The 25825-nt window shown below is 43.2% G+C and overlaps 1 protein-coding gene across 3 annotated transcripts in view; it reads right to left on the reverse strand.

Moving 5' to 3' along the window:
• EGFL6 (EGF like domain multiple 6) overlaps positions 1–25825 on the reverse strand; it is a 72277-nt gene that overhangs the window by 9912 nt on the left and 36540 nt on the right. For all 3 annotated transcript variants that reach the window (XM_090063490.1, XM_090063507.1, XM_090063498.1), the window contains exons 6-9: positions 23962–24096; positions 21061–21183; positions 14610–14927; positions 1737–1817 (exon numbers count right to left, since the gene is read on the reverse strand). In XM_090063490.1, coding sequence (XP_089919616.1) covers positions 1737–1817; positions 14610–14927; positions 21061–21183; positions 23962–24096 — 657 coding nt within the window. The remainder of the gene's footprint in view (positions 1–1736; positions 1818–14609; positions 14928–21060; positions 21184–23961; positions 24097–25825) is intronic.

A 25825-nucleotide genomic window follows, 5' to 3' on the forward strand; every position in this document is an offset into this window, starting at 1 on the left:
CATCTTGCAATAGCCTGAATGTACTGTCCTTCAGGGCACACTGTAAAGACTAGAGCACAGCACAGACTCTCTAACTCTGTTTTTTAAGTTGTACAAATTGAAATAAATGTCATAAAAAATATTGCACTGTGCAATAGTAAGCACAACAGTTCAGATGCATCAGCCATCACTCTGAATTTCCTAATAAACTGTTATTCCTTCCTGTTATTTTAACATACTTTATAATGGGGTTGAGTGAGAGGTACCAGAGATAGGTTAAGAAGTACTAACAGTATTATAGAAGCTCATTTGCACATGGTTATGGTTTTCTTGGGAGAAAAAATGATCTTTTGAGATGAAATATCTGATGTTTGCTCTCAGTCCAAATGTCTGGTCATCATTTGGTGTGCTTCTTGAGATTTGGACCAATTTCAGTTAGTCATTTTTAAGTTTAAATCCTATCTCTGAAAACCATTCAGACATGTTAGTTCTATATTCATACCCACTGCCCAGCCAGTGATTGCTTTGAGTGATTCTGTAGAGTGGGCTTTTCTCTAGCTACAAAGCGGAGACTTCTGCAGTCCTATGAATATCGTTACTGGCATACAGCCTTTCCTGTTCCACCATTTGGTTTCTGCTTTCTCCCTAAATCTCAAGATCAGGCTCCTAGAGATGTTCTACCGCTTGATGTTCCCAAGTTTCCCCATAGCATATACAGCATTTTTTAAACAGATGAGTAGTTTTCATCTTCAGAAGTGCTAAACAGATCAAAATCAGATGGTTCTATCATAAATGATCAGTTTACTACTATTATGGGAAGTTACCTCCGGTGATCATGAAACAGTACCATCATTTTCTATGTTCCACTCCTGGCAAAGCTATAGTGCTGTCCATTACAATTTTCAGCAGTTGCTGGCGTTTTCTACATTGTTTGAAAAGGTATAGGAAGGCAAAGAGAGGGCACTGAAGAAATTTAAATTCCTTATTTGAATAGGAAGGCCTTGGCCATTGTATAGTTTTCTGCATCTTGCTTTAATGTCTATAAAACATACCAGTGACTTAACTCAGCACCATTAATTTCAACCGATGCTATTTAAGATATGTGCCTAATTTTGACACATTTACTCATATTTTTGCAAGCCAAATTTGTACTGATTTCATTCCATCTAGACCTGTGGTTTTCAACCTTTTTTCATTTGCAGATTCTGAAAAAAATTCAAATGGAGGTGCGGACTCCTTTGAATTGTAGGTGTGGGTATTTACATACTTTTGATTGATCATAGTCATCTTTTGCTGGTCCCTTAGATGTAGTCTGCAACACCCCCAGGGGTCTGCATACCACAGGCTGAAAACCAATAGTCTAGACTAAAGACAAATATTCTCATTGTAGATTTTGGGATGTGGTCATGTGCATAAACCTCTTTCTGACACTAGTGATAAAGACCATAACGATTTTATTTTTGATTTTGGTTAAAAATATGAAGTGAGATTTAACTGTAGGATTGATCTCAATGTGGAGCAATTTCTTATACATGGTTTATAAGCAATTGAAAACAGAATTTTATATAAGACACAGTAACAAAACCTTACCTAGGAACTCCCAGCACAGCTTGGCTAGATACTGTCTCCAGTAAAAATTTGTTTTACTGTACTTTAAAGACTTTTAAACATGCTCTTATGGTCAGAACACAAAGGCTTCCATGAAAACACACAATACACAGGAAAATAAATACTGTAGCAAAAGAAAAGTAATCTACCTTCCTGCTCTGGTTTCAATACTGGAACTTTTCTCTGTGCCGGGAGAGGACCAAAAGCAGCTGCTTCTTTCACCTTGGGAACTAATTAAAATAACTTGTCAGTGCCAAATAATATACAAGGAGCAGAAAATTAGATGAACCTGCATACCAGTTCTCATCAAGTAGATTTCCTGATGTAACCTACAATCTACTGAACAACCTGCTGACCAGTAAGATGCCAACTTCTAACAAGTTAATTTTTAATGTCAATTAAGCTGTCAAATACAATTCGTTCAAACTGGTAACTTCCACCAGGATGTATTTTACCCTGCGTGCCATGGACTTGAAAGAGCCTCTAATTCAAATATCTATGAATGAAATAGTTCCCCTAACGTTCGCAGCTCCCTTGCTGCAATGTTTAACTAATGATTTAAGCACATAAGCTGCCTGCAGATGTTAAAAAAAACAAACAAACTCGTGCTTTACTTTAAACTCAGGACACTCCTGTGCTGAGCCCAGGATATGACCAGAAGAGTCAGTCTGTTAGTTGGATCCAGCTTACCTGACATTTGTATAGATCAGGTGCTTTAGTGGGCTTTTTGGTGCTTTTATCCAATAGCTGATCGACTCAGCTATTAGATAAAACCAGTAAAAAGGGCACTGAAGTGCCTAATCTATACAGATGCTACAGAGCCAGGGTGAAGTAACACGCTGCTGCTTCTGGGAAAATGCAGGATTTGTCTGGTTTTTTTTAAGTGTGCAAACAGCCATAGGGGACCGCCACAAGTCCCTGAAACCTGCTCTGATGCATGTTAATTAGCATGTATTGGAGCAGACTTGAGTAATCAAGCCTGCTGGAGCTTGCTAGTTAGCATGCTCCAGCAGCCTTGCCATCATGTGTATTCAGCATCCCTGCACTTCAAAATGGTGGTGGGAGCGCTTTAACTAAAGCTTGTCGAATGAGCTTTAGTCAAAGTACCCCCACTGCTATTTTAAAGCATGGGATACTGCATACATTAGATGCTGTGGGTACTTTAATTAGAGCAGCTCCCAAGAGCTGCTCTAATTAAAATGCTCCCCCACTCCTTGCATGTGTAAAGATGCCCATAAACTGTGGGAGACAGAGTCAGTGACATGATTTGGCTGCAAACACTTCGAAGACAGTAACCAAATTGACAAAAATTGTCCTGCATAGGTCCATGCTTATCTTAGCAAACATACATGCAGAAAGGCCTAAAGGAAGTCAGAGAGGTGCTGAACTGAACAGAAAAAAAGGGACCCTTTAAATGCTACGTGCTGTCTGATGGATTGCCAAGAGCTTGTCTTCTCTTGTTGAATCTGAAGCATTCCCCTCACAAAAACTACTGCTTAAATCACTTGGATAATAATCTTACCTCAGGCAAGGATTAATACACACACACACACACGCACATGCACACACATTTCTGTTTCTTCACTTAGAATAAGTGCACAGAGAGTCATTGTAAAGTCTGCAAAAAATGTATTGACATTGCAAATATCTGGACTCACTATTAGAGAAAGGGGCTGAGACTCAAGAACACATGCCAAACAGAGAAAGTTACTTATATATGAGCTGCTCCAAGAAGAGTGGAGCGACTTAACTAAAGACAGCAACTGCCAGAATGATTTCTTTACCGAGTTACTGAATCACCCTTGAATTCCTTGGGGAGATGCACGTGCGGGTGTAACTGTGTGCTGTAAATGCTCCAAGTGAATTGCTGTTTGGTAAATAAAGAATAGCAATGAGACAAACTGTATCAGAGTCTATATTCTGTTTTCAGTGCCGAGTATTATATTCAAGCTCATTCTCCTTCTGTCAGGTGTCTTATGAAAAATGGTATGACTTTCAGACACATGAGAGCAGGTAACAAAGTGAGGCAAAAAGATCATTGCTAAACTTTCATACAAACAGAAAACTTGTGCCATAGCTGCAGCCATGCGAGGGTAATTTTCCTTCAATCTTGCCTGGTTGCCAACTCTGGGATAAGGAGGAAACTGCTGTTTTCTGAACAGATGCAACATATTTTTCTGGTGTCAGCATACATTCATTCACAGGACATCTACAAACACCCTTCACCCCTTATTCAAAGTATATCTGTATCTGAATGCATCCTATTCTTAAATAGAGTTACCCGTACAATGTTCTGGTAAGGTAGAAAAAGCTTATTAACCCAATTTTACACTCAGTAAACTGAGGCAAGATCCTCAATGAGAACTATCTGCCATTAATTTCAATAGGAGCTGAAACTGTCCTATAGAAATCATTAAGACTTAGGTGCCTCTGTACCTTTGAGGATCTGGGCTTAAGTGACCTGGTCACACAGGTGGCTTACACCTGAGGGGACACTGTCATTACAACGCATCGGAGCAGACTTGATTAATCTATACAGGTCTATAGATTAATCATCTGTTGAACTGTAATGAACTTTTACAGAAGCGACTGGACTGAAAGAATAATTGCATGGCAGAATAAAAGCACTGCCCTATATTTAACAGAGCAGGAAGAAATGTGTCTTTTGGTTCCCCTCTGTGCGCAGGTAAAGGTGCAATGGGATCTAATGCATGATTCACACAATTAATCAATTAATCGAGCTAATTAGCATGCTCCAGCAGCTTCTGCGTCTTGTGTATTCAGCATCCCCATGTTTCAAAATGGCAGCAAGAGCACTTTAGCTGAAGCTCATTAAATAAATACAATTAAACTAAACTAAACTAAAGATTTAGACACTGAATACATAAGACACTCCCGGTGCTTTAATGAGACCTACTCTTGGAGTGGCTCCAATTTAAATTTAATTACTGCACCCCCTGCCACCTAGGCTAGTCTTGTCACTATTCATGACATTTTTAAAATGCCACACCATTCCTGAGTACTGCCCCTGGTCTTACAGGATATAACTACATTCACATCAGTGTCATAGCATCAAAGACATTCTTCTTAGTACGTCATGGTTAAAGGAAATGGCCATTTCTGTAGAATGGAACAGACAAACAGTTCTACTAAAACTTTTTTTTTAAAATCAGAGAAACCCAGTATCTCTGGCTATCACAACTGATTCCCTACTAAAAAGGTTAGAGGAAGATTATTCCTTTTGTAAAAATCCAGCACTCAGAAGATAGGAATTGCCAGAATTTTCTGGCTTGTACATTTTTAGTTTGCCCCTTGTGTGTATGATTCAGTCTTTAATTACATGATCATATACCAGTTTTCCCCATTGATTAATGCCTCCTTTGGTGCATACAATGAACAGTGCTAAGTAATGAGAAGCTTTATATCATATATTCATATTTCTGCTGTGATAGGAAATATTGTGATCCTTATTTTACAGATGGAGAACTTGAGGCACAGATAAATTGATGTCAATAATTACCACTAATTTTGTCTGCTGATTTAAGACGACTAGGATCTGATCTTTCAGAGCATTGAACACTGTCTATCATGTTATGTGTTACTAGCTCAGCTCCCACTCATTTCTCTTCAGCTATAATACCCAATACTTCTGTAAATCAGACCCAGAGGCTTCAAGTTGGTCAGAAAATGAAGAACACATAACTATAAAAAGGATGGGTTTAGTGTCTTCTCTAGCAGTTCTCCAGGTCAGGATTCAAGCATCCTACCCTTTCTCTTCCTACAATACCCAGTCCCATTCTCTATGTACCGCTACTGTCAAGGCCCAATATTTAACATACCTGGAGATAACTAGCATGGCTCATTTTAATCATTTCCATCTCCAAACAATATTTCTTTGCATTTTATTTCTCCACTCCTCCTTACAAACATATTACACAACTGACCTATGATGCATACAAATAACCTACTGTATCTACATTTAAACCCTAGTTAGATCTGATGAAAAGTGTGACATATCAATTTTTTCATGTTAATTATCCTCCTGTTTCCAAGAAGGTGAATGATGCAGACTTCAACAATGTAACAGGCAAGGTTTCTTAGATACTATTAGAGAACGCTGGGGAGATACACAGATGAGTTCATGAGGTCTGGTAAAGGAATTATTGCTAATCAAATATTAACACAGCTTGCAAACAGCAAAAGGAGGAAATTAATTTTTGAATGGACTTCCAAAACCAAAATGGTTTATTTACATAAATGCACACATATCTTGTAAATTGTGACTCCTTGTAAGTAGAAAGAAGAGACTTAATAAGTCAATTGACAGAAACACCAATGCATCCCATGAGATCAGGAATTAAAGTTTTTCAAATGACCAGATCTGGCCTGACAAAGGCCTCAGGAAGAAATTAGGCACCTCAGCTGCAAAAAAAAGTGATTCAGATTATCTCCCCTCTAGGAACCACAAAAGTTAATTAAGGATGTCTATGCCTAATGTAGATTTCTAGGCACTCTCAGAAGAGTCTGATCAGACAGGCAACTAAATCCCACTTAAGCTCTGTTAGCATGCAGAGACAATGTAGAGCAAGCAGTACCAACCAATCTGATAGGCATTCTCCAAGCATATCTAGTGCACAACAGCATTGATTTCAGTGCAAACCAGCAGTTACAGTCACTTTCATTCAAAAACAGGAGGAAACGCCCCCACGATCCACATTCAGATAATGTGTAACGGTTAAAGCAGCTACCTAAAGAGACTTGGGTTTCAGGCATTTTCCAGCCTGAGAGGATTCAAACACACACGTCTCTTGAGAGTGTTTTGACAGTGCCCTAACCAACAGAGACATAACAGGGCAGCTCTGTGCCCTGGGCATTGGCAGTGCATGTGACAATGCCAGTTGCTTTACTCCCAGTGGAAGTAGTGTGCCCAGCCTCCAGCTGCAGTGATGGTCCCCCTTCCCCCTTCAACGGCATTGCCCTAGCATGTCATCTCCCCCTCAGTTATGCTACTCCTAGTCATTACGTTATAGAGTGGGCTGACTTGAGGAACACGCTCCAGTCTTGCTGTTGAAGCCAGACTATTGTACAACAAAAATTCAAAGTAATGGACCCAAAAGAAGAGAAAAGAAGAAGATGGGGTATAAGTCTGTAGGACAGTTAGGCTAGGGACAGACATTCAAAAAGCCTGAGCCTGAACCGATTCAATCTTTGCAGGTTAGTCTAACCTGCATAGAATGAACCAGTTTGCAAGTAGACACGTTTGGGACATGCCTACAGCCGGAAGAAATCCAGGCATGCAAGGCTGCCCAGCCCCAAAGGGGAACTCTTCCTCCTGCCTCTCCCCCACCCCTATGGGGCCAGGAGGGGGGCCCTGTTCGGTGCTGGGGGAGCTCTTCTTCCTCCTCCTCCCCTGCTGCCACTGTGGGGTGGGGAGGGAGCTCTGTGAGGCTGCCTGGCCCCAGAGAGGGACTCTTCCCCCTGCTTCTCCCTCATCACTGCAGGGTGGGGAGGGGGATGCTGCCCAGCCCCAGATGGGAACTCTTCCTCCACTACCGGCAGAGAGCAAGCACTGTGCAGACAGCAGCGAAGGGGCTCTAGTGTGGGGCTTCCCCTGCTGCCAGGGTTGGAGCTACAGATGGAGGGAGCAGAGCCTCAGAGATAAGGCAAGCTCTGCTCCCTCCCCAGCGTGCAGTGCTGGCTGGAGCCATGTCTGTGTCAAGTACAATTGCCTTGACGTCCCCGCCTGCTGCTGCTGCCAGGCAGTGAGGGCTGCACACCATGGGGGGAGTGTGTGGGGGTCCCTACACCCCCCCACCTGCACACTTACACCTTGCCCAGTTGAGCTCCATGCTCCCGCTGCCCCACCGGGGAGAGGAGGAAGAGGGGGAGGGGGAGGAGGAGGAGGGGGAGGAGAGGGAATAGTTCCTGAGTTCCCCCCAGCATGGAACAGAGCCTTCCCCTTCCACCCACCCTCACTCTGGGGCTAGGCAGCACTGCATGGACCCCCAACCCCCACCCCTTGTAGCCCTGGGGCAGCAGAGGGGAAGGGGAGGAGGAGGAATACTCCCTATCCAGCCGCTCACAGAGTCCTCCCACCCTGGGAGGAAAAGGAAGGGGAAGAGTCCCCCTCCAGCATAGAACAGAGCCCCCTTCACCACCCTGTGAAACAACCAACCCAGCATGTCCCAGTTAAGGTGAAGGGGGCAGGGAGAAGAGTTAATTCCTCCCTCTGTCCCTTCCCTGCAGTTGGGGTATGCCACCACTGCAGCCCCATCCCCTCTGCTCCCTCAGCTGCAGTGGGGCAAGAAGGAAAGGAGGGAAGAATTAACATCCTCCCTGACCACTTTGCCTTAATGCCTTCTTGTGTCTCTGCTAGGGCCAGTCCCTGTTCTGGCTAGAGAGCAGGGACCGGCCCTAGCAGAGAGCCCCATTCAGCAGAGAGAGTATGCTGGGATGCTGGGGGTGTCTGGTTTATCTTAAAACAGCAACGGGTCTAGGACAGACATTGCATAAACCAGTTTCAGCCAAATCAGTCTGATATTACATTCAACCAGGGTTATCTCACACCAGTTTTGGCCATTTTCAAACTGGTTCATGTGCACTGAGCATCTGTTATGTTACAGGTTTAAACCAGTTTCTGATCACTCAGGTTCTGGGAGCAGTGAGAGATGCACAGGTGAAAGCCTGCAGTGCCCCTGCTCCCCTGAAGCCCCCTGGAGACTCCCCAGCAGCCACGGAGCCCCCTGCCCACACCCAGCACAGCCAGAGATAAGCAGGGCCCGCGGTGGGAGGGGGTTAACCTCTAGAGAGTGGGAGGAAGCGGCTGAGTGGGAGCCGGGCCTGGTCTTGCCCCGCCCAGGCCCCTACTTCGCCCAGACCCCCAGGGAGCCACGCGACTGGAGCCGTGTGAACAGGCTGCGCAAACAGGCGTGCTTATCTGCTGGCACATGAGTTAGTGTGGAGTTCATGCAGGAGGGTGCACGGGAGGGCCTGAGGCCCTGCCTGCGAGCTCCCCAGGGTAGACAGTCCCGGCCGTAGCCAGCCCACCAACGGCATGATGCAGATGGGCACGTGCCACACCCCGAGGGTCCCCTCGGTGTCTGCGGGCCCCACCCCCCGGGCACCTCAGACGGCCACCCAAATGGAGCCCAAGGTTCCGGGCTCCACGCAGACAGAGCCCCTGGCTCTCAACTGCAGGGGCTGCCTTTCCCTTTTTCAGGCTCTGGAGCCTGGGAGCATGGCCACCTCTCCTTGTGGGGTCTGCTCCCTTTTGGGGTCTCTGGCAAACAAGCAGGAGGAGCTCCAGGCCACAGTCCAGAGACTGCGTGCTATCAGGGACTGTGAGCAGGAGGTAGACTCCTACTGCCAGGCCCTTCTCCCCCGGGAGCTGGAGGGGAGAGCACCGTCTCCCTTCGCGACTAAGGAGGACTCCGGGACCTCCCACTCTGTCCAGTCAGGGCATGGACCAAGCTGGTCAAGGGCCCTAAGGCCCACCGCACCAAGGACCTTGACCCACTGGAGCTTAGCAACAGCTATGCACCTCTTGCTGTTCCAGCAGAGCCTGCTGAGTTGCCAGCTCCCACAGGCAACACAGGCTCAACTGCAGCTACCTCCTCTGCTCTCCCCAAGACAAAACATAAAGTGTTAGTTGTAGGAGACTCCATCCTGAAGGGCACTGAGGAGGTAATCTGCTGCCCTGACCCCTTAGCCTGGGAAGTCTGCTGCTTCCCAGGGGCCCGAATCTGGGACATTGTGAAGAAGATCCCTAAGCTCCTGCAGCCCACAGACCACTATCCCATGCTCCTTATTCATGTGGGCACCAATGACACAGCTCGGAGCGCTCCCAGCCGGGTCATGAGGTGCTACAGGGATTTGGGAGCAGAGCTAAAGGGTCTGGGGGCACAGGTGGTGTTCTCTTCAATCCTCCCAGTCTCGGGGTATGGGCTGAGGAGGGAGAGGAGGAGCCAGGTAGTTAACCAAAGACTGAGGCACTGGTGTCATCAGGAAGGCTTTGGCTTCCATGACCACAGCCCACTCTTTGGCAAGAGAGGCAGTGAGCTGCTGGGAAGAGATGGCCTCCACCTCTCTCCCCTGGGGAGGAGGCTCTTCTCAGCCAGACTGGCTGACCTGTTCCACCAGGCTTTAAACTAAGCCCCCGGGGAGATGGGGGAACTACCATCACTGCTGGCCCACTGAGCAACTCTTGCAAAGCCAGCAAGCCAAGGCATTTAAGGGAACCGACCTCTGCCCCAGCCCTGGGATAGCCAGCACAGGTTTGTTGCGGGTAGGTCTTGCTTGACCAATTTCATTTCCTTCTACAACTAGGTGACCTATCACCTGGACAAGGGAGAAGAGCTTGATGTCATATATCTTGACTTCAAAAAAGCCGATGATCTGGTATCCCATGATCATCCCTTGGTGAAACTGGCCAATTGTGGCCTTGGGTCCACCATGATCTGCTGGCTGGGAAATTGGCTCCGTGGTCAGACCCAGAGGGTGGTAATTGATGGCAGTCAATCATCATGATGCCCTGTGACCAGTGGGGTCCCCCAAGGCTCTGTCCTTGGACCCATATGGTTCAACATCTTCATTAATGATGTGGACACTGGAGTCAGAAGCGGACTGGCTAAGTTCGCCAATGACACCAAACTCTGGGGCAAAGCACCCACACCAGAGGACAGGTGGGTGATCCAGGCTGATCTGGACAGGCTCAGCAAATGGGCGGACAAGAACCAACACCGAAAAATGCAAGGTTCTCCACCTTGGGAGGAAAAACCTGCAGCATCCTTATAGGCTCGGCAGTGCTACACTGGCTAACACTACGGAAGAAAGAGACTTGGGGGTCATGACTGACCACAAGATGAACATGAGCCTGCAATGTGATGCTGCGGCTAGTAAAGCGAGCAAAATGCTGGCTTGCAGCCATAGATGCTTCTCAAGCAAATCCCGGGACGTCATTCTCCCCTTGTACTCGGCCTTGGTGAGGCCACAGCTGGAGTACTACATCCAGTTTTGGGCTCCACAATTCAAAAAGGATGTGGAGAAGCTTGAGAGAATCCAGAGAAGAGCCATGTGCATGATCTGAAGTCAGGAAAACAGACCTTACGATGACAGGCTGAGCGCCATGAGGCAATTTAGCCTGGAAAAGCACAGGCTCAGGGGTGATCTGATGGCTACCTATAAATTTATTAGGGATGACCACCAGTATCTGGGGGAACGTTTGTTCACCAGAGTGCCCCAAGGGATGACAAGGTTGAACAGTTATAAATGACTGCAAGACCGTTTCAGGCTGGACAAAAGGAAGAACTTCTTTACTGTCCGAGCCCCCAAAGTCTGGAACAGCCTGCCATCAGAGGTGGCTCAAGCACCTACATTGAACACCTTCAAGAGCAAATTGGATGCTGATCTTTCTGGGATCCTATGACCCCAGCTGACTTCCTGCCCTTTGGGAAGGGGGGCTGGACTCGATGATCTTCCGAGGTCCCTTCCAGCCCTAATGTCTATGAAATCTGTTAAACCGGTTTATATGTAAAGTCTGTCCCTAGCCTTCGTGGTCAGGGAGTTTAGCAGCAAACAGGGAGATCTGGATTCTGGTCCCAGGACTATTTCTGCTTCTTGCCCCTGGGAAGCAGCAGACTTCCCAGGCTAAGGGGTCAGGGCGGCAGATTGCCTAATGAAAAATACAAGTGATTCAGGGAGTAGAAATGAGAACATAGTTTCTTACCACTATTCAGAGGTGCCATGTATTAAGAGCCTGGGCACCTAGACCTGTTTTCTGAATCAGAATTTTGCAGTTACCAGGCATGGTACATCCAAAATTGGAGCTACTGTAGGCATCAACATGGATAGTACCCAAAATGATACTAAGTAAATAACGTGACAGCTGGAGAGGTAAGGGTGTAAGACAAAGCCTGAGGTAAGGTACAACTTTAAAAAAGCAAGATGTTGCCTGAAAAGAACATTAAGGCCATTACAGAAAGCAGGAGAAACAAAGAACTTCCACAATTAAGGAAAAATGTATCCTATTTCTTCAACATGCAACTCCTTTCTCTGACAAAATAAATTCAGAATGTCTGTTGTGGTGTAAAGATACTGAAACTGATTATTCTGTATATTCACTTTCTTTATATACCACCAGCAAACATGCTTATTTACATATTTTCACACATCTAGTGCTATATGAGAGTTCAAATTAGTCCTGCTAATTTTGCTATTGACTACAATAAAAAAGGAGAGGTGGTAAAGGTTTGAAACAAAAAATGAGCAAGGTTGCAATCCAGCAAAACATTTAAGTAGGTGCTTAATTTGGATTGCAAAAAGGATTAAAGTTAAGTATGCAGCATAGAATGTTGACACATCAGGGCTTTATAAAATTTATTCATCACCGTGTTCATTTTTTTTTTTTTTTTATAACAAAGCATCTAAAAACTAAATTTTAGGTATGACATTTATAGACTTGATCACTGGGAGTCTCCCCACCCCCAACCCTAGATGGGGGAGCTCAGGGTTTGTTCTATTTAATATCAGCATAGACTGCCTTACCCACCTGTGTCCTAAACATAGCCCCAGGAGTCCCATCACCCCCAGCTGGAAAGCTCCAACCCTTTATGATCCTCCAACTTTAACTGTACCTTAACCCTAAACCTAGCTTGGGCTACTGCAACAGCCCCAGCCCCAACCCCAACCCCAACCCCAACCCCAGCCCTAGGCAGGAGACCCCAGCCTGACCATAGGAACTAACTTAGAGAGCTCCCAAACCTTGTCCCTAAGCTGAGCCAGATCCCCAACTGCCATAACAACAACTGGAACAAGAGAAACCTTCCCACCATAGAGTCTGGTCCCACCACTGGGAGGACTCCCACAATCAACCCTTGGTGGGGTCACAGGGTCCATCATACTTCTTGTTAGCATGAATTGCCGTACCTACCTGTGTCCTAAACATAGCTCCAGGGGTGGAAACAGATGTCACCTGATATCTCATTGTGCTGCCTCATATTTTTTATGACAAAACAAATGCTAATCAGACAGACATCATCACCCTTTGTTACACCACATAAATGGAAAATCAGTAGCACAACAAAAGGTGGTATTACACTGATGCTTTATTGGGGTGGATGTTTATGCTCTGTGATGCTTTCTCTGCTCCTGCCATGAGTCTAGCTCCTAAACCACATCCTAGCTGGGAGATCTACAGCCACAACACCCACTGGAGCAAGAGGAACCTTTCTATCCCAGAGGCTTCCCCCAACACTGGAGCCTAGTGATTAGGGACTCTCCTGACATGTGGGAAATATATGTTTTGAATCTCTGTCAACTTAGAAGAGCCTATTACCCAGGTCTTCTACCTGCCATTAGGTTTGTATGCTAAAAGTGGATACCACCACTAGGCCCATATGGACCCCTCAGAGGAAGAACTAGGTATACTGGGTCCTGGATTAAAAAAAAAAGAGCTTAGAGTCCAATAAGCCCAGATCTTCAAAATACTTTAGAAGGTAGGGAGACCGAAGTCCCAGATCTTCAAAGTATTTTGATATTGTTGGTTGAAAGATATCACAAGAACTTAATGCAATTACTATTTGATGGATAGAAATGTTGAACTTCTGACTCCACACTTCACATTAACTTCTATCCATAAGTCTGGGCAATAATATTTGAGTTATAGCCTCTGACAGAGCTGAAATAGTGCAAATGCCACTAAACCTTGACAAAGGCAAATTTTAGAAGACTAGTACCTTCAGCAAGCAGTATTCTCAAATGTATTCTGGGTTAATAAACTCATTTGTGCTTGGCTTTATTGCTTTGGTAATACAACAGCATAGTAAAAATGGCTTTTTACTGAAAAAATATTTGAATGGATTATTTTGATATAAGTAGCAACAATTCCAGTTCTGGCTAAACTGGATACATTTCCTTTAATCTTATGATGAATCATACACATATCTTTTTAAATCAACATGACAGATTGCTTACTATATCTCCACACATGGATAACTTAAGAGCAAGTTATAATTTTCATTGTACCTGTTTATTTAGCTGTCAGTCTGAAGAACGTTTAACTGAGCTATAGGTATTATTACAATATTATTTAAAAATGAACTAAAAACTCCTTTAAACAGTAGTGATAGGAGAAATAATGTTTCCCAAGGCAGCAACTGAACTGAGCCCTTTGAGAGTCTGCTGACCATATCTGTATATATCTTCCCTACACACCACTGGTATTAGAAATGCAAGTAGCTTCTTATTGAAACTACCTCTCAGCCCATGAACAGTCTTCTAATAAACTTGTACATTTAGACTAAAGAGATAATAAACTGTCATGCAAAGCTAATGATTTTAAATGATAGTGATATAAATAAGAACTATTTATGCTGAATAAGCTTTATGGTCTGAAGCATAATGACGCAAACCCATTTTTATTCTTCGAAAGATGCATACTCCCCATCTAGGATGATGAACCTGAGACAAAGTTAATTTACATCTTATTGTTTATAAAACAGTACAACTGCCTCTTTGCCAGGAACAATAGCTAGGTCTTTTTGGCTACTCCTTGAAGTAATTATACTGTATGGCTTTGGGAAGCATCTCTGCTCAAGAAATGGATCAATAAAACAATGCGAATTCATTTTTTGTCAACTCTTATTTCCCCTCCTCCTAGCCCTTGAGAATACATTGCTGCAGTCAGTCTGGTCTATTTTTAATGTTATCTATTCCTTTGGCATTTTAGAGCATCCATCCCTGTAGTATCTAGGTACCAACGGGCTTCTAGTGTAACTTACAGAATATCATCATCACTATTAGCTTATATCTCTGCTAAAGGATGAAACAGTTGTCAGATACTCTACACAGAAGATTAGAAGGCTTTAATCAATTTTTACACTATGTACTAAGCTTATTGTTCTTCTCTTCAAGTAAACATAGAAAAAATACATCTAATATTTGACTCCTATTTCTCAGTGTGAATATATCCTTTTGCTTGAAAAATCAATTTTTTTTCCTGAAACAGAAATGATGGTGACACTTACGAAAGACATCTCCTCTTAGGCTTTGATCTTGACCAATCTGGTTTTCAAACCCTTCTTGTTCTTCTTCCTCTGCCTCATCTACTTCTTCCTCTTCTCTAGCATCTTCACTTTCTTTTTTTTCATCCTGGGCTCCACCAATGTAAACACCACCTTCGTAGTCCAGTGACTGCAGGTGCAGCTTGGGAGCTGGTTCTGGGATCACATTCTTAATTTCTTCATGTTTTTTCACACTGTTTTTGCGTGAAAGGAGTTTCTTGATTGTGTCCTTGATGACTCCAGGGATTCTCGGAATTTCCTTCAGTGAATTTTCAGGAATAACTAGAACCAACAATGAAATATAAAACAAATATTTGAATGTTACCAGTCCACTCAAGGACTATAGGACTTTTCAACTAAGGATGCAAAATCTTTTAAGATGCTGGGTGGCCAAATTCTTTTCTATCATATACAAGTGCAACTGCATGTGGAGCTAAATCTGCATACACTAACAGTGAACTAGACCCACAATACATACAACCATCTCCTATTGTTTAATTACAGATTCATGGATTACAGAACCAGAAGGGACCATTGTGATCAAGGCTTCTCCTTCATAACACAGGCCTTAGGACTTCCCTGAATTAATTCCTGCATGAATGAGGACATATCCTTTGGGGAAGAGGGAAAGAAATTAATCCGTTTAGGATTAATTGCTGCAATCAAGAGTGAATCTCAGAAAGTTCAGATAGGCAGTTAATATTTCAGAAAGCTCATCAAAGCATGTATCTATACTCCACATTGATCTTTAGACTGCCGCTGAAACACTCACTCCTCATTCTCTGTGCTTACCTCTGCTCTTTGTGCTCCAAAGAGGTGGTGAAAAATCTGAGAGTTCCCCTCTTCCCTCCACGCTTGAGATTGCCACAAAATAAAATATACAACAAGAAAATGGGGAATTTTTGAAGCAATATTGCGGAAACAGACCTATGGGGCTGGGACTTTTAGCAGGTCACAAATTGAATATGAGTCCCAATGTGATACAGTTACAAAAAAAGGGCAGATGTCATCCTAGGATGTATTAAAAGGAATGATAGTATTTTCTCACATACCACACGTTCCCAAGTAAGACACGCAACTTATTTTTGGCAAGGCTGAATGAAGGGGGGGAAAAAAAAGATTTTTAAGCATCAGCTGTACTAGTGACTATAGTTAGAATCTGGGTTAGGAACAAAGATTGGAGGGTCAGGTATTATTTTTATGTCATGGGCTACTGGGCTATTAAGGACCCACCTCTCAAACTGAAGCGTAGGACATATTTTCATGGTCATCCCCAGATGCTAACAAGACCTGAGCAAATCTAAGGCCCTTAGAGAAGAATACTTCCTTGCATATAGACTACTCATATCAGTGGGTCAGTAGACTTTTAAAATGGCTTTTATAATTGAATTTTGAACAGCATTTGGGGAGGGCAAAAGTAACTGACAATGAAATATCCTGCAATGTAAGGCTTTCCCTCCATGTTCTGTTGCTTTGCTGTTATGTAGCTAGAGAGGAATGTGTTACTGTTTTAGCTTTGCCATGATTTTTAAGTTAATTTTTGAGCTGGCAGTAAGGGCATCTTTTTCTTTGCTTGTGTCTGTGTGTCTAATTTTATATATATGGGAGTACCAGAAACATCACCAATGAAGAGAAGTGTAATAAAATGAAATAAAATTAAAAAAAAAAAATCAAATCAAATAAAATCATTAGCTGTGTAATTTAGGAAGAGGAGAAAATTCCCGAGATTACATTTGCTCTCATTTACCAAGTTGCTATTAGTTTGAATTTGCCCCACATTCCTTAAACCGTAAGTGGCTACTTTTATTTTTAGTCAAGAATCCCTCTGAAGCCATTGAGCACACCAAGACAGACTGCTTTGAGCTGTTCAGATTTTACAAGGCTGCAGCTGCAGGTTATACAGCAAGCCTGTGCCAATAAAAATAAATCAAAATTGCACATTTTATTTTTTTCCCTTTGAATAATGCTTTTGGGCTAGTTTGCCAGGTGCCTGCACATCAAGATTTTGCTAATGTGCTGCTTAGTGAGCCTTCCCTCTGGAGGATGGTGTTATGAAGAATATATTGTATTATCTTGTCGATGTGGTTCATGAACTCTTTACTCAGAACACAAAAAGAAAAATTATCAGGAAAACCCCATTCCCAACATATTTCCCCTTGACAATCAGTAACATGAAACTTCAGGCTTTTAATAAAGAGGCTGTGGACGTTTCAAGCCAAGGCTGACTGCCTAGCAAACCTGAACATCTGCTTTCAGTTTTTTCCTTTGAAGTCTTCCTATTCAAATGAAAAATTTGTACAGTCCAACACTGTAGTGTCCAAAAAACAGCCTTGTGTTAAGCAAACCAGCCTGAAGATATGAAAAAATATAGGACTGAAAGTGAACAGTCCACACAGGCCTGCAGATTTTGGTTTGTTATCATGTCATGAAAACCTGCATGTTTTCATACTGTCATCATGGGTGGATGGATACTGTGCTATAGACAGATTTTGGAGATGAAATCAGCAACCCTCTTTCCAATATGTCTGCTGTTAGGTAGCCCAAGGTCTATTAACGTTTCTTTTCTTTCACTGTCAATCACAGCTTGAGGACTCCTTCCCAAGACATCGAAAATGTCACATACAAGATGTACAGAAGTCAGAGTTTGCCAACTTCCACCTATGGACATTATGGGAAAGAGCAGTATACAAGATGCTAAGCCTAAGAATTTGAAATCTTTAGAAAAACTCACTATATAATCCTACATGCATTATTAACAAATATTAATGCATTATTTGTGGGTCATACTGACATTTTAAAACAATGAAAACAAATTCATTTTCCCCTGCCAGTCTTGAAACACCTCCTGCCTGGAAGCATGCGGATTACCGTCTGTTGTTCTTTGATATTTTGTGTTCATAATCATCACTACTTAAAAATGTATCAGGTTTTTTTCAAGTCATGTTAATTATTTCAATCAGAAAGAATAAAACAAAACGGTCCTACAAGCAACCATATATATCTGGGTTTGTGCTCCAGGGGTGGCCGGCACATCCCCTAGTGGCCATGCAACCCTTACCCTGGCTCCAGATTTAGGGTGCCCTCCCCCTCACTTGCCCACAATGCCTTTGATGCAATTGTTTGATTGGAAGGGAGACTGTCTATTAGGGCCTAAAGCCAGCTCCAGTTCCTCTAGACGCCAGGAGCCTCCAAAGCCAGACTGCCCCTTCTGGCTCAGGGCCTGTGTTTATATACCGCCCTGGCCATGCCCCCTGCTGGCCATATGCCTCCCTGAGCTGCTGTACGTTTCTTGATTCAGCTTGCAGACTCAGCCTCAGGGGGACATATTGCTGCTGGATCTTGCTGTGCTTCTACGCAAGACTCTGGTAGGTGCTGACATCAAGCAAACCCCCCAGTACCTGTCCCTTAGCAGCCCATAATAGGCAGCTTTCCCTGCCTGAGGCTCTCTCTGCTGCTTGTTCAACCCTTAAGGTACCAGAAGCCTTCGGCTCTCTGTTACACTATACCAGTGATAGATAATACCTAAAAGTGGGTCCTTTTTGTCCATGGTTTTGTGTAGCCTTAGAAGACTAAGGAAATAGGTTGGCACTGGGTGGCTTATGATTAGGATGAGAAGCTGAGTTGGAAAGAATGAATACAGAGCAGCTGCCACTTCCAGATCTTTCTTGTGTACTATAAAAAAGGGGAAGTCATCTTCAAAACTCCCATTGATTTTAACAGAGTTAAGATTTCACCAAAGAGCATTTAGGACTGTTAATCTACTTTACTCTCAACTGTTACCCAAGTCTCTCTTAGCATCATGATTTCTAAAATTTCCTTATCTTGAATATATGTTTCTTTAACTATAGTTGCATACATTTTTCCACTGGCACCTTTATTTTGGTACTTTCTCTGCAGGCTTTTAATTTCTATAGTTTTATTTGTATTGTTTCTTTCTTTCGTTCCTGTCTCTTCTGCATTTAATATAATTTGTAAATGTAATTAGTGTGCCTCTTATTCTGTTTTCTAGATTAATAATCTTCAATAAAGACAGAACATGAGAGTTTTGTAGTAAAGGCTCTCAAACTGGCAAGGAGTTGGAGCAGATGATCTCGTAGAACTTTTTCCCTCCTATACTGATGATTTTATAGGACTAGCTCTTTTTGAATATGTCATGGTCTCTCCACAAATATATTAAACTTGTTCTAATTTAAGTAACTTTTAAAAAGTGCAATAGAAGGCAGGTTTACATTTGAAATATTCATGTTTAAGCAATAATACCTTTCACTTAGACTGATCCAAAAAAGAGATTATTTCCATTTTGAAATTTTAAACTTATCATTGAAAAAATATTTTTTTTGTTACGAAATTTATCATAAAAAATGAAACCTTTTAGCATTTTTTAATTTAAACTTTCTGTTTGGTTTCTTTTCAGTTTAATGCAACATTAAACTGAGTCAGCGTACGTCAATACACGACAGACTTGCCTATCAATTAGCTGTTCCAGTGCATCCTGGGAGGTATAATCTGGCCAGGAACCTGCTGATTCATAAATACGATGGGAATGAGGCACCTGGCCTATAATGCCCCAGAGACAGAAAATTTGTAATAAATATATTAGAGTTTGGCTAAAAGGTTTTCAGGTGTTCAGTTTTGAAAGAAAACTCAACATTCTCCAATGGAAAACAGGCCTATTTCATGAAAAGCTTCATTTAGTCAAAAACCCAATTATCCATGTAAATAGTTCCTCATGCAAAGGTATTCATTTCCTTTTGTCCCTGTATTTAGATTGCTTTAACATGCCCAGGATTATGACAGGTAGTAGAGACAATTTTAATCAATAAAAGTTCATAGAGCATTACCCATCATAGTTGCCACTTGCCCTGCTTCTCATCTCTGATAAACTTGACTTGCATGATTAACTGAATGTGCGAGCTTGCATTTCATAGCAGGTGTGAAGCTGCATCTTGATTTGACTTTGAGGTAGACAACATGTTGTAATGTAAATCTCTTAATTTGCAGCAAAAAGGCAAACATGTACAGCTGTCAACCACAAAGAGAGCTCAATATGTTTTGCTACAAGTTTCAATGGATAAACATAAATTGTTTACACAAATTTTTGACTTGTTGCCAACATGCTCTTAATCCAAATCAATATGACCAAAATCAGATTTTTTGCTTCATTCTGTCAGTGTAAATCAGTTTCATGTGGCACAAGTCAGACTTGCGTTTACTTGATGGAAAGGTACATCAATTCATGATGACGGGAAGGGAGAATATTAACATGTTATCTAGTTTTGATTTTGTTAGTGTACCATACTCATTGGAACTAAATACAGTTTTCCAAGGCTGTACACCATAATAACCATTTTAACATTAAGAAATTATTAGGCTGCGGGCAAATAGTGGGTGCAGTTCCCCTTGGAGTTGGTACCAGTGACTTCAAAGGGAGCTGCTGCCACCCCCTCCAGGTCCCAATTGAACTTAGCAAATTCTGACTTACATGAAATAAGGATTCTGGTGCATGAAATAAAAATCAGTATGTCTGTAAAGCACCTAGAACATAACACATGCTAATTATTCTGCATTAATGTATTACTGGAAGGCTTTTAGGTAACACTTACAGGAATTAGATGTTGGACACAATATAATATCACAGCACATCTCAGGATTATTAATAAGAATACCTATAACATATCTTAGTGACTAAAGAGTAAAAGGACTGACTGCACACTGTGTGTGTGGACAGAAGGGAAGCTCATTTTCATTTAGTAGTAAGCAAACACATCTTCAGAGAATGTCCACAATATTCAGAGGACTGACTATAAGTGGCAATTGTTTAACACAAAAGTCAATCCTTTTTCCCCATCCTAGTTTTTCCTGAGCTTGCTTGCAGCTTTTCTGGAAAGGACTGGATAGTTCTCCCCAGGACCAGTCTCACACTCTGAGGAAAATTAGGCTTTTTTTTTTTAAATGAACAGACAGAAAATAGATCAGACCAAATTCTGCTCTCCACTGTGGCTCCCAGGTATTAGAGGAGTAGCACTGGTGTAATGGAACAGAATTAGGTCAATAGATTATTAGTAGTATTATACATAAAAAGAGTCATATAATACACACACGCACCCCCCCCCCCCCCACAAGGTGCAGTGTGATGCCCGAGTGCCCTGGGCACAGTGGTGCATAGGCAGGGCAGTGTCACTGGCTGAACTGCTGGTGGCACAGTAGTGGCTGGTCCAGTAACACAGCTGGTGCCCTGGTTGTCCCCCACACTTCATTACACTACTTCACATATATATGGATTCAATGGGGATTTGAACTACTATAGGCTGAGAATCACAGGCTTGATCATATAGACCTTTGTTAGAAAAAGTTCTAGAAACTATCAGTTGCTTGAAAAGAGATTGTATACCTCTTGTGCTCAACCATTACTTACCAGAACATTCAAGTCCATTTCCTCTATAGCCCTGCTTACATTTGCACTTGAAGGATCCCTGAGTATTGAGGCACTCTGCATGAAGGTTGCACTTGTGTGTATCTGCAGCACATTCATTTATATCTAGGAAAAAGAATCATTTACTGAAAAAAACCACTATATTGGAACCAGTTTCATAACAACCCACCTGTGTTTTTTGTGTCCTTTTGGCTAGTTTTAGCATTACTATTAGATCAAGACCATCTTGAAACCAGCCACGACAACAGAATAAATGGCCTTGAGACCCACCCAGGAATGAAATCACCTTTGAGCTTGACCCTACTCCATGTAAAGTCACGAGCAGCTTTTGGTTAATGGTATCAGTGAGAGCAGAATTCAGAACCTTGTATATACCACAAAATTGGCCTTTAAGGCAGCTTAAATGCCCTTTTGCATCGCTTTAATGGTGTTGCTATTTATATGCTTGGTGGTGTATTCAGCTTTAAATGACTTGTAATGTAGCAAGGTAAATTCCTTCTGATGTGTTTTAGTTTGCTACCTAACAAAGTGCAAAAGTGCACGGGACACAGGAAGCTGACACACTTAGGGAAGCTCATGCTTGGTGGGCTTTCAGCACCCCATGCACAATCTCCACTGCCTTCTTCTGCTGCCAGCACACCCAGCTGCCCTTCTGCCACCTTGCCCAGGGGCAAGTCAGCTGTTCTTGGACGGTCCCAGGTGGTTGGGATGGTGCATGGGGTAGTGGATCCTACCTGCCTCTCCCGCAGTCAGGGAGGGGAGGCAAGCTGCTGGCAGGCTGCGTAGTCCCTGAGCTGCAGGGGACCCTAGTCCTTCCCTCCACGGTGGCAGCATCCCCCAGGTGGCACTTACTCGCTGGCGCCTGGCTTGGGCAGTCCCAGGGTGCACTACTGCTGCGGAAGGAAGCACTGGGCCCCATGCAGCTCAGGGACTGCTCAGCCTACCAGCAGCTACCCCCTCTCCCCCTGCCCCGTCACTGCAGCAGAGGCAGGTAGGCTGGGAGAAAAAAAAAAAAAAAAAGGTTTGGGCCCCTTCACCCACATACATGCAACAGGGTTTAGTGCTCCCTAATTGAATCCAAGGTTTAAATTCAGGGAAAATTAAACCTCTGCTGCATAAACAAGCACCTTTAGACTCTAAGTATTGTTCTGCTAAGAGAATAAGTACGGCAGTGATTATACGCAGTTTCTTAGTTCCCAATTTGCCTCACAGCACCACTAAGTCTAACATCAACCATGTTGAAAGTCACAATCGCAGAACTGTGCCTTGAGACTGTAAGACTATACAGAAGCTACCTCATGTCCTTGTGTTTGTAAAATGCCAAGCATAGATATGTAGCTATAGTAAAAAAAATAAAATTATTAGGAAAACATTCAGTAAAATCCACTATATTAAACTGATATCAGCATGTTTAAGCAACGACAGTAACTTTTATTTTCTCTGCTTCACTTGATTTTACAGAGTGGCACAAGGGCTTTTCTCATTACAACCCACATGAGGGAGCTGAGTTCTTATGCAAACCTTGTGCACACATGTAAAAGTTATGCCAGTATTAAATTATGCTGTCATAAGATGTTCCAACATAACTATTATTTCCATCTGCTCTGACACCGGTAGAAGTTGAGCAAATATGCTGTAATTTTAATCTTCTTCTGTTCAAGTTCACAGTTGTGCTTTAACTCATATATATCCATATAGGCACAGACAGATAGTTACATCAGAACAGCTGATGCATGTTATCAAAGGGCAAGCCCCTCGCTCTCTCCTTTTAAAATAATTTAAAGCCGTGTGACCACAGCCAAAGTTTTACACCCATTCATATTTTATTTAACCATGATTTATTAATAGCTGATAAAGGAAACGAGCAAAGAGACCTCCACCTCAAAAGTTAGTGCCAGTGAGATTCAGATTTACAAGTTTGACAGAGTTCTAACTATTAACCAGGCCCATTAAACCTCATCATTTTCTCCTATGCACACATATATATCTGAAACTATAGGCTATTTTTTCAGTTTCAATTCTCTTGCAGGATTGAGTACAGCAGAAGTATAACCCAGACTTCAGCCTCCTGATCTGCTTTAACAATATCCCAAAACAAAACATGAGTATTCTCTTGTATGGATTTCCTGTTAATCCAGTTCCCTCTGGCCCTTGCGTACAGCATTATTAGAGCAATGTTTTACAATGCCTGCTCTAACAACTAAACTTTTGCCCTTTTTAAAAAAATCCTGGGGGTCAGTGGGAGGTACTAGTTAATGAAATGCAATGAGGGATATTAGTTTCATCTGTTTTTGCATTTGACGTGTGTAGGAGCTTCAGAGATGGTACCTGGATACTAAATGGATCTGCAAAATAATTAGAACCTGTAATTTCCAGGCAGCTATTTTTTTTCTTGCCTGTGCTACATATACACCTCGTTATAAACAGGCAGCGACATCAGGATTCACTTCACTGGTTAGATCAAAACATGACTATGTAAATATGGTTGTATACCATGCATTGTATGCCAGGAGAATACAAATAACTTTTCAAATAGCATCCTTAAATCGATCTGAATGCTCCCTTGCAGTCATTTGTTTCCTTGTCATTGCAGACTGCACTACAAACTACTGAACATCTTTTATGAAGTGCCTAATGAGGTCTTGGCAAGATAAGACACAAGCATTGCAGGTCCTATTGTAAATCATTACTGATATTAGTAAATGTAGCTTATCTGTCATCAGGCTATATATACAAACTACTCAGTATCCCAAGGAGACTTCAAACAAATTTTTTTTTTGAGCCATTCTTCCAAACAGAAGCCAATATATGTAAAGCAATGACAGGAAAAATGTATGTTGTAGGAAGGGGAAAAGACAAGCAAATCCAATTCCTACATCTTACCTATACAGCCATAACGGCCATTGGCATATTTCAGTTCATAACCAATCTGGCACTTGCAATAGTAGCTTCCGAAAGTGTTGACACATCTGCGGTTATAAGAGCAAATAGCTTTCCCAGTGGTGCACTCATCAATATCTAGGAGTGAAAAGGGAATTTGGTAAGGTCACGGAGAAGACAAAGGTCAAGGAGGAAGCAAAAAGTGACAGTCATTTGCACAAGGGTCACAGTTTATTGAAGTCACAAGTTTCAAAATGTTTATGTTAAATAAAAAATGACCAGTGGCTTTTATACTTGGGGATTGTTTTGCATCTGGTTATATGAAATAAATGGAGACAGTTTAATCAATTTAATTGGGAACATGGAGAGCTGCTATGTTAAATGATAGGCCATTGGAAAGACTGGCAGACAACAGCAATTCTTACCATTAGGGATAGTAGTTTGTCCCACAGTCAAGAGTTGGGTGGGAAGGGACTTCACAAATCCTGTGACTTCTATGCTCTGAGTAGAGGGAGGAAATGCCAGATGATATGATTTAAGAGAAACGGAGAGTCAGGGAAGGAAGGAAAAGCAAAATGTCTTTTGTTCATTTTCTTCCACTGCTCCTTGGAGGGCTAAATCATGAATCTATGAGACGGAAGTTCCCATTATGACTAGAATGCAAGTATACAAGCTGAGCCATAAATCCCAGGAGAGCAAACGGGACTTACCCTTTTTAATCAATGGGAGAGAGAGATCCTGAGTAGATATAGAAAGGCTGGAAAACCCGACAAGGAAAAAAGTTTGAGAATCAGTCCTCAAAACTGGTTTTAAGCGGTTAAATGTTACTAATTTCATTTTAGTAACAAACTGCACATGCCTGTACAACTGGACATGGTCTCTGAGTATGCTATGAATTCCTTGTTTTTAATTAGCATCTCTTTTTCCTTATAGCAGAGTGCAGAATGCCCACAGAGGAGGTCAGAGAGCAACATTTTCATAGATTTCTAGAGTTGGAAGGGACCTGGTAGGTCGGGGTGGGCATTTATTTTGGGTGGAGAGCCACTTGATGAGTTTTGGCAAGCTGTCAAGGCCCACATAAGTAGCCCCACCCCTTCAGTTGCCCCACCCCCTGGTCCCCATCTTGGGACTGGCCATCCCATCCCTTGACCCCTGACCTTTGCCACCAGAAGCCCCACCCCCTAGCCTCTGACCTTTGTCCCTCCTTTTGCACAACTTACCAGGTAGCAAGGGGTTGTGACCCCTCTAACACCCTGCCCCAGCAGTGGGGTTTTAAGGGCATCAGACCTCCCCCAGAACTTTTGCCCTACCTGTGTCAGCTGGTCCAAAAGAAGGCTCTGCCGCTGCTTCTGCCGGCCAGTGCCAACCCAGCCAGGCTCCTCCCATCCCCAGCAGCATGTGGCTAAGCCAGCTCCTCACGTGCTGCTGGGGACGGGAGGAGCCCGGCTGGGTTTGCACCGGCAGCGCAGCTGTGTGGTGTTTGGGATGGGACAAGCCCGGCCGGAGCGGCAGAAGCTCAGCTGTACTTTCCCCTGCCTGCACCGGTCAGTCCCGAGTGGCACATGGCTCTGCCGCCGGTTCTGCTGGCCGGTGCTGACCCGGCCGGCCTCCTCAGTTCCCCAGCAGCATGTGGGAAGCTGGCTTCAGCTGCATGCTTGGCCAGACGGGACTGGCCTGGCTGGGGCTGCACCGGCCAGCAGAAGCGGCGGCGGAGCCGTGTGCCGCTCGGGACTGACTGGTGCAGGCAGAGGGAAAGTGCTGCTGAGCCCCTGCCGCTTCAGCTGGGCTCACTCTGTCCCAAGCGGCACACGGCTCCGCCGCCACCTCCTTCCAGGTGCTCACTGGGCTGGAGCTGCGGCCCAGCTGC

The sequence above is a fragment of the Crocodylus siamensis genome, chromosome 1 (genome assembly GCF_052110815.1).
Source record: "Crocodylus siamensis isolate JL-2025a chromosome 1, ASM5211081v1, whole genome shotgun sequence".
Taxonomy (NCBI): Eukaryota; Metazoa; Chordata; order Crocodylia; family Crocodylidae; genus Crocodylus; species Crocodylus siamensis.